Below are 12,521 nucleotides of genomic sequence, written 5' to 3'. Positions count from 1 at the left end.
AAGTGTCCTTTTCATCTACCATCTACAAACATGACTGCAAATGGACCTCATACCTAACCATAGGGAATAAAACTGTAATTTGGCTATTGTTGTTAGCACTGCTATAAACACTGGGGTGAATGTGCCCCTTAGAAGCAGCATTTTTGTATCTTTTGGATAAATACCCAGTCATGCAACCGCTGGGTCATACAGCAGTTCTATTTAAAAGAGGTGGTATTATATATACAATGGAATACTACTCTGTCACCAAAAAGTATGAAATCTTGTCATTTGCAGCAATGTGAATGAAACTGGGGTATATCCTGCTAAGTGAAATAAGTCCATCAGAAAAAGACAAATACCGTATGATTTCACTCATATGTGGGATTTAAGAAACACAACAGATGAACATAGGAGAAGGGAAGGAAACATAAGATAAAAACAGAGAGGGAGACAAACTATAAGAGACTCCTATATACAGAGAATAAACTCAGGGTTGCTGGAGGGGAGGTGGGAGGGAAGATGGGCTAAATGGTGACGGACATTAAGTAGGACACTTGTTGGGTGTTATATGTAAGTGATGAATCCCTAGGTTCTACTCCTGAAACCAATATTACACCGTATGTTAACTTACTTGAATTTACATAAATAATTTTAAATAATAAAAAAAGAAATAAAACTGTAACCCCTTAGAAGAAAACACAGAGAGAGATGCACCTCCATGACACTGGATTTGACAAAGGTTTCCTGAATATAACACCAAAGACACAGGCAACTAGAGAACAAATTACTTCAGCAAAATAAAAAAAAATATTTGGACATTGAAGGGCACTATTCCCCAAGTGAAAAAGGCAGCCCACAAAATGGAGAAAGGACTGGAAAATCACACACCTGATAATAGATTAATATCCAAAATATGTAAAGAATTGCAAAACTTCTGGGCGCCTGGGTGGCTCAGTTGGTTAAGCATCGGACTTTGGCTCAGGTCATGATCTCGCAGTGCGTGAGTTTGAGCCCCGCGTCGGGCTGTGTGCTGAACAGCTCAGAGCCTGGAGCCTGCTTCAGATTCTGTGTCTCCCTCTCTCTCTGACCCTCCCCTGTTCATGCTCTGTCCCTCTCTGTCTCAAAAATAAACATTGAAAAAAGAAAACAAAAACAATGTATTCAAGAATTTCAAAAATTCAACAGCAAAACAGCTCAGTTAAAAAACAGGCAATGTCATTAGACATTTCTCCAGAGAAGATATAGGAATGACTAATTTGCTCATGAAAGATGCGCAACATAACTAATCATTAGGGAAGTGCAAACCAAAACCATAATGCATAGATACCAACTCACACACACTAGTACGGCTATTGTAAAAATTAAATCAGAAAATAAGTGTTGGTGAGATTGTGGAGAAATTGGAGACTAAAAAGGGGCACAGCTGCCGGAGGAAACGGTGTGCTAGTTCCTCAGAAATGTAAACATAGAATTATCATTTGATCCAGTAGTTTCACTTCTGGTTATATACCCACTTATATGCCCCAAAAGACTAAAGCGGTGACTAGAAAAGATTTTTTGTACAACACTTTTCATAACAGATTTATTTACAGTAGCCAAAATGTGGAGACAACCCAAATGTCCATCAACAAACTCACAGACGAACAAAATGTGGTGAAAACATACAGTGGAATATCATTCAGGCTTTAATATGAATAGAATTCTGGCATAGGCTACAACATGGGTGAAACAAACATTATGCTAAGTGAAAGGAAGGATGTAAAAGGATCCATATTAAACAATAACAGCTACATAAGGAACCTTTAGTATTCAGTTTTAGAGAAAGAGGTAGGATGGTGGGAGACAGGGACTGGAAAAAGGGGCAATGGGGAGTTAGTATTTCAAGTGGACAAAGATTCAGTTTGAGATGATGAGAAAGTTCTGGAGACGGATCGAGGTGGTGATTGCACAACAGTGAAAAAGTACTCAAGGCCACTTAAGTGTATTTCAAAATGTTTAAAATAATAAATTTTATATATTTTTTACCCTGACAAAAAAGGAACTAAAAGAGTGACATATTCTAAAAGAATTTCAGTGCCATAAAGAGCTTGATGATGTAGAGGAAGGAATCCAAAGTACAAGGAGACAAGAGTGTTGTGATGGGTTTATCTTGTGTGATTCTACCCTATGAGACCCCAACACCCCCCTCAACCACAAAGTACACCCAAAATAAGAGTTTGGAGAATATAAAATTCATAAAGCATTGAGAAACACCTTGGCGAGGGATGTAATGTCTTCCTTGACAAGCTCTACAGAGCTTCTCCCCAGTATGACAGACTTACCATGGACATGCTGAAATTGAAATGCCTTTGTCCTGAGTTCAGCCCCTGCCCCCTCCACTGAATTGCCAGAGGCCACGTCAACAGTCTGAAACCACCCAGGGTATAGTATTATAGTGCATATAAGAGTTAATCATTCTCATCAACATTGGTTGAGCCAAAGAGATTTCTGGAACTGGCATTTTCATCAAGGTGTCTCCATGAAACAAAATGATGGGCGGCTTACTAAGGGTTCATCCAAGTTGTGTAGCTATGAAAAACAAGGAAAACAAAAACAACAACCAAAACACCTACCTCTAATAATCATGAAGAAAAGATTGACCTGAGTCACCACAATGAAGGGTCATAATCTCTACTTGCCTCTCAGACCTGAGACTGTTCACTGACTCAGATCCTCAGTTGTTGGAACCAATTACCCCTGAGTGAAGAATGTAAAATAGCAACAAATGCTTTACATTTTCCACCAAACCCAACCCAAAGACTCTAAGGTAATGGTGGTAGCCAACTTATAATGGTTCATGGGGACTGTGGTCTGAACCAAAATTGGTAGCTTGATATTGGGCAAGATGAGAGTAATTTTACCATGGAAACTGGCAAATGCTATAAGTAAGCTCTCTTCTTTATTCTATTTTTCTCACTTTCTTTCTTTCTTCTTGCTTTCCCTGTTTCTTCTTCTCTTTGCTTTTGAGTGAGAGCCCCTTAAACATTTCTCTGAATATTAGTCCTTAAAGGGACCTGTGGACTTTTACCTGGAAAACTGTGAATCAGGTAATAGGAAATTACCATTACGGCCAACCATCAAACTGGTGGCTTCTGGGGTAAGGTGATAAGGAGACTTTCACTTGCTCTGCCTCATAAACCACAGGCTAGAACCATAAGTATATCCTGCTATCAATGCCTAAATTCTGGGATGCATCATTAGAAAAGAAAGAGGTAAGGGCACCTGGGTGGTTCAGTTGGTTAAGCATCCGACTTCAGCTCAGGTCATGATCTTATAATTTGTGGGTTCAAGCCCCACGTCAGGCTCTGTGCTGACAGCTCAGAGCCTGGAGCCTGCTTCAGATTCTGTGCTTCCCTCTCTCTCTGCCCATCCCTCTGCCCCCACCCCCATGCTCTGTCTGTCTGAAAAATAAATAAAAACATTTAAAAATTTTTTAAAGAAAAGACAGAGGTGGCAATAGGCAGACTATCCATATTGTGGTTGGGATCTGTTAAGGGCTTATCATAGTTTGGAGGTGCTGAGGGAAATCAGAAGATAGGGTTGCTACCTACCAAAATATTAAAAGGAAAGTAATAGTACATGCCTGAGATAAGCACCAACAATGACACCATCAATGCCTGAAAAATCAGGAGCTGTCATTTCTATTAACTTCACATGTAATTAATGTTTTGAAGTGTGCAAGGGGAAACTAGATATTGCACAGTGAATGTGGATTATTGTAAATGAATCACACAGGATTCCAGGGGCCTCTGCTCTTGCAGATGTGAGCTCTTTCCAAGGTGGATTGACAGAAAACCCGGGAACCTGGTATATAACCTCTGATGTGTTCAATGATTTTACTGCCAAAGCAGCTACTCTACCAGACACCTGCTTTCATCTCAGAGAGGGAGGATTCCACATTTACTCCACTGGCTTCTCCTATCACATCATAAGTACTCCATTTCCTATAGCCTTTATTTGTTGCTGAAAATCCATGCGATGGAATTTAATGAGAAGTCTAAACCGTTTAAAAGAAATACAGAAGAGGAGCACTTGGGTGGCTTAGGAATTTAGCATCAACTTTTGATATCAGCTCAATTTATGATATGAACTCATCAATTATGAGATCACACCCCACATCAGACTCTGCAGTGATTGCAAGGAGCCTGTTTAGGATTCTCCCTCTCCCTCTCTCTGCCCCTCCCTGCTCTCTATCTCTCAAAATAAATAAACTTCAACAAGAAAAGAGATACAGAAGAAATGGTGACTCATAATGTATGAAAAACATAAACCAACCCAAACTGTAGAAAGACAAATTGCAGATTGTCAGCCTATGAACGGACACAAATATCATGATCTAGGTTTTCTAGGGTTTTGAGCCCTGTTACTCAAGTCTTCATCCTGAAACAAAGAATCCTATATGCAGAGAATGTCTCTCGGCTAAAGAGTCTTCTCAGAGCTTGCTTGATGTCTCTGTTCCTCAGACCATAGATGAAGGGGTTCAGCATGGGCGTCACCACTGTGAACATCACTGAGGCTATGGCACTTGCTCTGGAGTTTTGTGCAGCAGCAGAACTCAGATACACCCCAAGGCTTGTACCATAGAACAAAGAGACCACTGCAAGATGAGACCCACATGTAGAAAATGCTTTATACTTGCCCATTGCTGATGAAATTCTCAAAATGGAAGTTACAATTCTAGAGTAAGAGAAAAGGATACCAGTGAGTGGAACAACACCCAGAAGTCCACTTGTGAGATAGATCATCAGGTCATTGAGGAAGGTATCAGAGCAAGCAAGTTGGATCACCTGAATAAGTTCACAGAAAAAGTGAAGGATTTCCAGATCTGTGCAAAAAGAGAGTCGCAAAATCATCAAGTCATGTAATAGAGAGGTAAGAACACTCAATATCCAGGGAACCAGAAGCAGGATGCTGCAGAATTTGGGATTCATGATGACCATGTAGTGCAATGGGTGACAGATGGCCACAAACCGGTCATAGGCCATCACTGTCAAGAGGAAGTTGTCTAATCCTGCAAAAAGCATGAAAAAGTACATCTGGCTGAGGCAGCCTTCGAAGGTGATCACTTTGCTCTGCATCTGGATGTTCAGCAGCATCTTTGGGACGGTGGTGGAGGTGAAACAGATGTCTGAAAAGGACAGGTTGGAGAGGAAGAAGTACATGGGTGTGTGGAGGCGGGAGTCCGTGATAATGGCCAGGATCATGAGCAGGTTCCCAGTGAAGGTGACCAGGTACATGGACAGGAACACCCAAAAGAGCAGGGACTGCAGCCCCCCCTCGTCTGAGAGCCCCAAGAGGATAAATTCTGTAACACAGGTTTGATTTCTTCCTTCCATGTGTCTGGTGAAAACAGCTGGAACAGAGACAAGAGCATTGTAAAGGCACAGGCAGTGATCACAGAATCGAAAGAAATGCTGCAATTTATGTTTCCAACGTGTTTCAGTAGTTAATTCTTAAACATTACCTACCATCTAGAAAATTGAGCGGAAAATTTCAGGGAATCCCAATGTTCCATGTTTTCCATGAGGCTGAAACTGATTCACAATCCTTGTCCTGAATCAAAACATTTATCCAAAGCAATGTTCTCCTCCATAAATTTCCTGAGACTTTTTTTGTTCACCCAACAAATATTTTAACCTATTATTTCGTTGGCAAGATTTTTTTGAAAGCACTGAAAAAATCAGTGATGTGCATTTGACCTTAACAAGACTGAGTTTCAGATGTGTGTGTGTCAGAGGCAGCAAATATTACTAAATGAAGAATGATGTTTCAAGTGGTGGTTACAACCAGTAAGTAAAACAATGCCACACTAGGAATCCTAAATGAAGGGGAAACTTGCCATTGTATCATCTCTGATGAGGGGCTTCAAAGCTGAAAAACTGAGGGCAGTGGATATATGAACCATGCAGATAACTTTGAGGAAACCAATTAAGGCAGAGAAAAAGCCTGTGCAAGGACCCTAAGTCAAGACCCAAACCCATCAGGCAACATCAAAGAGAAAGCTGAGAGCAAAGCAGGTAACACAAAAGGATCGGGGGTGGGGTGTAAGATAAGAAAGAGAGGACCTCAAAGCCTCCTGCATCTGTGGAAACATTCTAAGGGAGTGGACACTACAGTCCATTGTTGTTTTTATACCTATATGTTATATATGATGTCTGTATACCACGGAATAAATTTTATGTAATGTGTACAGATACAACATAACTCATTCCTCCATAATTCTCTCACATTCTCTCACTCTTACTGTCAGTCTTCAGTTGGTCTAAATTATGCACTTTTTAATTTCATAAAACAGTTTCAGCCTGCTTCAAATGTTTTTCATGTGTGTATATTCACTGATAACGTCTCTATTCCCTACACACACACACACACACACACACACACAAACAGTGCAGGTAGGAAGAGAGGCAGAGAGGGAGTTTTCCATCTTTGTGGTACTGTGTACTCTTGTGGCTGAAGCACAGCTGTTTTAGAAAGCAGGGGACAGGATACACCATGAGTCAAGAGCTTATTTTTCCTAAGAGAATTGCATTTTGCAATGTAGGTGTGCCAATTGAGTCGTCATGGCTTAGAATCACAAAAACCACACAGAAATAGAAGAATTAACACCAAACTTTCTCAAACTCTTACAAAAATTCAAAGGTTAAAACGTCCTACTTTATTCCAAGAGGCCAACATTGCGTTAATACTGACAAAATAAAGACATTGCAAGAAAAGAAAAGTACACAACAATATTCCCAACAAATACTGATGTGACAATATTTTACTGAATACTACCAAACAGAACATAGCAGCCTTTTGTTCATGGTGTACAAAAGGATAATGCATCATGACCAAGTGGGATTTATTCCTGGAATGCAAGGATGGTTTTACTTATGAAAATTCGTCAGTGTGATACACCACATTAACAGAATGAAGGATAAAAGTGCATGCTTATGTCCACTGATGCAGAAAATAGACAAAATTGGACCTTCTTTCATAATAACAACATTCAAGAAGCTAAGAACAAAAGGAAACTTCTTCAACATGATATAGATCATATGTGAAAGCCCACTTCTAACATCATTCTCAATAGTGAAAGGCTAAGAGTGACCTCTAAGGTAAAAACAAGACAAGCATGTCTGCCTTATACCTTCTATGTAACATGGCATTGAAAGTTCCAGACAGAGCAATTAGCTAAGAGAGAGAGAGAGAGAGAGAGAGAGAGAGAAAAGAAGAAGAAGAAAGAGAAAAGAAAGAAAGAAAGAAAGAAAGAAAGAAAGAAAGAAAGAGGAAGGAAGGAAGGAAGGAGAAGAAGAAGAGAAAGAAAGAAAGAAAGAAAGAAAGAAAGAAAGAAAGAAAGAGGAAGGAAGGAAGGAAGGAAGGAAGGAAGGAAGGAAGGAGAAGGAGAAGAAGAAGAAAAGAAAAGAAAGAAAGAAAGAAAGAAAGAGGAAGGAAGGAAGGAAGGAAGGAAGGAAGGAAGGAAGGAAGGAGAAGGAGAAGAAGAAGAAAAGAAAAGAAAAGAAAGAAAGAAAGAAAGAAAGAAAGAAAGAAAGAAAGAAAGAGTGGAGGGAGGGATGAGAGAGAAAATGAAATAAAAGTCATTAAAATTAGAAAGGAAGAATATGATTTTTGTTCACAAAGGTGATCATATTTATTTATATTTTTATTATTTATTTATTTTTGAGAGACAGTGCATGCAGAGGAGGGAAGGGGGAAAGGGGGAAGGAGGAGCACAGAGAGAGAGACAGAGACAGAGACAGAGACAGCGACAGACACAGAGCATCTGAAGCAATCTGTGAAGCGACAACAGAGAACAACATACAGGATTAAACTCATGAACCAGGAGATCATCACCTGAGCCTATGTCAGATGCCTAACAAATTGAGCCACCCAGGCATCCCACAAAGGTGATCTTATTTAAAAAGAAATAAGATATCAGGGCACCTGGGTGGCTCAACTGGCAGTCAGTTAAGCATGGTTCTTGGTTACAGCTACGTCAGGATCTTATGGTTGGTGAGATTGAACCCCATGTCCCACTACCTTGGCAGCACAAAGCCTGCCTGAGATTTTCTCTCTCTACCACTCCATGCCCTTTCCCCACTTGTGCACTCTCTTCCTCTCCTTCTCTATCAAGATATAGATAGATAGATAGATAGATAGACAGACAGACAGTAGATAGATAAATGTAAAAATAAACTAAGAGGATATCAGTAAAAACAAATAAACCTGTTAGGCTGATACACATATTCAGCAAAGTTGCAGAATACAAATCAGCACACACACACAATTTACATGGCAGAGCGAATCCCAGCATGGAATGCACCATGTGAACAAAAAAAACTAACTGTATTACAATTGTACGAGACAATCTCAGTGAAGCAGGTAGGCAAAAAAAAAAAAAAAAGTGCAGAAATATGTGATTTGGAATATGAGTGGATTCTGAAATTTGGAGATGAAAGAAATTGCACAGAAGCACTGCTCCATACTTAATAAAATGTATCCCAGAGGGTATTTTTAACAATACTGATACTTCTGCGCATGTGCACTGTAATTGAACATAGAAGGAAACAGAGAAAATGGTGGGAATAAGGTAATCACATTTGTTGTGGGACTTTACACGGAAGCAAGAGGCTAGTATGATCCTTGTGATAATAGAGGTGATGTCATCAGCATGAACTTGCTTCTATCTTAACATAGATACAGAGGCTTACGTATAGATACCTCTATGGATGTCTGCATATACACAGAGTAGTAAACATTTATATGTTTCCTTGCTGGGTCAGGTCAGGGGATATAGAGAACCTGGTAGCAGCAAGCACACCTGGAACCCATGTCTTGGTTTTAACCCCACGTCCCAATAAAATGAAACCGGGCTCCTTGCAGAAATGACTGCTTCTAGGGCTCAGGAGGGAAACACAAGAAGCTGAAGCATCATCTTCTGTAAGAGAGTAATGAAATACTACACTCCCTTTAAAAATCCAGGAATCATGGGGGCACCTGGGTGGCTCAGTTGGTTGAGCATCAGACTTCGGCTCAGGGCAAGATGTCACAGTTCGTGGTCCGAGCCCCGCATCAGGCTCTGTGCTGACCGCTTGCTCAGAGCTTGGAACCTACTTCAGATTCTGTGTCTCCTTCTCTCTCTGCCCCTCCCCCGCCCATGCTTTGTCTCATTCTGTCTCTCAAAAATAAATGTAAAAAAAATTTTTTTAAGCTAGGAATGATAAGGACATGCTAGAGAGACATATCAGCTCACTGAAGGAGCCCCCCATTGCCAAAGCTGGACCAATTTGAGCAACAAAATAAAGTAGTATTATGCTATGACCCAGAGTATATACTACATATCAAGGAGTGCACACCAAAATAAATAATTAAGGAATAAAGAGAAGAAACGATCTCAAGTGCAGAAGAATGACAATGATTTAAGAAGATAGTCTACTCTCAGAGAGGTGGAGAACTCTCAGTACTTAGGATAGAAAAGTCCCTAATGAGCATAGGATGTAAGGAAAGGGGAAAGACTAACCACAGTGGAAAAATTGGGCAAACCCCATGCCAGCCAGGACATCAATATCAACACCAATGAGAATTAGTCATGTTGACAGTGGGTACATTTGATGTCATGATGTCAGTTTCCCTCTCTGGTCTTCCAGTCCAACATCCACAGTCGTAAGTCTACTCATGAACAAAAGAAGAAGGCCACTCCAAAAGAAGATTATTTTACGAAACTCCTGACCATTACTCCTCACAACTATGAATTGCTTCAAGAACAAAGGAAGCCTGAGAAAAAGTCACTGCGTGTGGAAGCTCAGCAGATATGACGATTAAATGTAACAGGTGTAAGAGAGAGGATGTGTTCATAACTTCAGAAACTGAGAGCGGAGCTTATGACCACCCTCTGAACTAACACAGCACGTTTTTGTTTTTTGTTTTTTGTTTTTTGTTTTTTGTTTTTTTTGCAAAGGTACAACTGTTCAAAAATCAAGTTTATTAAAAATTAAAATTATTAATGACTAGCAAAATCTCTGGAAACATTGAGCTCTGAGCATGTCCCCAGGCTCTGTTATTTGCTGTGTATAAATTAGTATCACTGCTTTCAATTTCCATCAGTAAAATCAAATAATGACGCCACACACATAGTTTTTGAAATTTTTCAATTAAATGATGACTGTAAGAGGTCTAGCAGAGTTTCTAGTAAACATTTAAGAATGAATAAAAAACTTCATCTGAGTTTCTGTATCCACGATTTCCACCCCCTCAGAGACCCATTCCTTACCTCCCATCTCATGCTCATGGTACTCTTTCCATCACTCACACTCTAAGCACAGCAGTAGAGTTTTCCTCACAATAACCTGGGTCACTTTTCCATCAAGAAGACCTGTTCAGAGCTGTCCCTGACATAAAACCGGCACACACTCTTCACTAATTTCAGAATGAAACTCCAACCCTCTAGCCAAAACGTAAATTTCTTGGGTAATCTGACTGTTGCCTACCCAACCAGGCTACTGTGGGTTCCTTTTGCAGAACCCGCAGACCCTGCTCCTGATTGGTGGTCAGACAGTAAGAAGTATTTCTAACTCCAGCAGCACAACTTCCGCTTTACGTAATCTCTGAATTTCCTCCTCTGCTGTTTCCTTCTGGACTTCTCACATCCCCTGTGCCCACGGAAACACTGCCTTCCAAGGCTCGGTACCTACCAGCTTCTCTGTGAAGCCTTAACTGACACCTATGAAAGAGCCCTCTTTATTGAAAACAATTTAAAAAAAAATAAAGAGTCAAATTTTGACGATCTACTTCCCCAGATTCCAATGCAACCTCGCATCACATTTATTTATTTTTACGTCTCTCAGTCTGTTTACACAGTGACTACCTTGAGAGAAGAAACAGTGTCTTTGTCATTTATTTATTCCCAGAATAAACGGTACTGTCTACCATACATTAATTGCTGAAAAATGTCTGTTGAATGACTGCAATTAACAAATGACTCAATAATGGTAAACAGTCACTCCCAACAATGGAAGACCCAGCAATGAAAACAGAGGAGGGGCGCCTGGGTGGCTCATTCAGTTAAGCATTGGACTTTGGCTCAGGTCATGATTCTCATGATTGCGGGTCAAGCCCCACATCAGGCTCTGTGCTGACAGCTCAGATTCTGTCCATCCCCTCTCTCTCTGTCCATCCCCTATTTATGCTGTCTCCTTCTCCCTCACAAATAAGTAAAAACGTTAAAAATTATAATTAAAATAAAAAACAATAAAAGAAAAAAGAAAACAGATGAAAGAGTGTTGAGAACTAAAGGCCCATAGAGTAAGCACTAAGGAGGAGACAGATCAGGGAGAAATGGTTTAGTGTATCCAGAGTTGCCCTCCAGAATCAAAGCCTTATTGGTCAAAACTGGCATCACTAAACTCTCCTTAACTAATTGTCCCTTTGACGCCTTCAAAATAATCACCTATAACGGGGTCCCTCCCACCATAACACATTTCCCCAGCACTTCTGGAGATGCCGTGGCTCACCTAGATGTTAGCACAGAACAGTGTGACATGAATGACCCTCTTTCTCCCATGGATGATTGGTGTCTTTGGTAGTTATATCCCCAGGAAGGGAAGAGACATGGCCCCACTTGTGAAGGTTCTGGAAGACACAGAATCACCCGGGATTACAAGAGTCCACTTCAGTAGGTGCAGTGGAGGCAGTTTCAATTTCTCTGCCTGAAGGTGCTGAATTCCCATGAGTCTCATTAATGAAATATTATTTTTTCTCTCTTCTCCAAAGAACCATTCTAATATGTTCTAATATGATTTCTCTCATATGTGGAATTTAAGAAACAATATATATATATATATATATATATATATATATATATATATATATATATATATGAAAGGGAGGGGGAAGAGAAAGGGAAATAAATCCTAAGAATTTCTTAGAGATGGCAAACAAATTCAGGGTTGATGTAGGGAGGTGAGAGGAAGATGGGCTAGATGAATGTTGGATACTAAGGAGGGCAATTTTGACGGCACTGAGCATTGTATGTAAGTGATTAATAAAATAATAATAATGTATGATGTAAGTTTGCAACTTGGATGGACCTAGAGGGTATAGTGCTGAATGAAATGAGCCAGTCAGAGAAAGACAAATACCATGTGATGACACTCATATGTGGAATTTAATAAATTTAAAAAGGAACAAACAAGGAAAAGACAGACAAAAAAATCAGACTCTTAAACACAGAGAACAAAAAGGTGGCTGCCAGAGGGAATGTGGGTGGGGATGGGTGAGATAGATAAAGGATATTAAGAGTACACTAATCTCCATGAGATCTCAACAGTGTATAGAATTGTTAAACATTACATTGTGCACGTCAAATTAATATAACACTAAATGTAAATTATACTTCAATAAAAACAATGGCTGGGAAGGGGGAAAATAAGATTTTCAGAGTTATCACATTACAATTGAAAGTGACCTGTTTTGCTTTTTTTAAATCCTTTTTTAACTAATTTATTATTTTAATTAATTAA

The 12,521-nt window shown here is 39.8% G+C and overlaps 1 protein-coding gene across 1 annotated transcript; it reads right to left on the bottom strand.

The window, feature by feature from the left end:
• Positions 1-4,388: 4,388 nt before the first annotated feature.
• LOC132679750 (olfactory receptor-like protein OLF4) lies at positions 4,389-10,429 on the bottom strand. The gene is made up of 2 exons (XM_060633580.3): positions 10,274-10,429; positions 4,389-5,374 (listed from the first exon to the last, which is right to left on the bottom strand). Exons 1-2 carry the CDS (start codon positions 10,278-10,280, stop codon positions 4,389-4,391), a joined length of 993 nt encoding a protein of 330 aa, XP_060489563.3. The 5' UTR covers positions 10,281-10,429.
• Positions 10,430-12,521: the final 2,092 nt, after the last annotated feature.

The sequence above is a fragment of the Panthera onca genome, chromosome A2, assembly GCF_046562875.1.
Source record: "Panthera onca isolate mPanOnc1 chromosome A2, mPanOnc1 haplotype 2, whole genome shotgun sequence".
Lineage (NCBI taxonomy): Eukaryota > Metazoa > Chordata > Mammalia > Carnivora > Felidae > Panthera > Panthera onca.
Note: the sequence above shows the minus strand (reverse complement) of the source record. Positions and strands in the feature narration are given on the sequence as shown.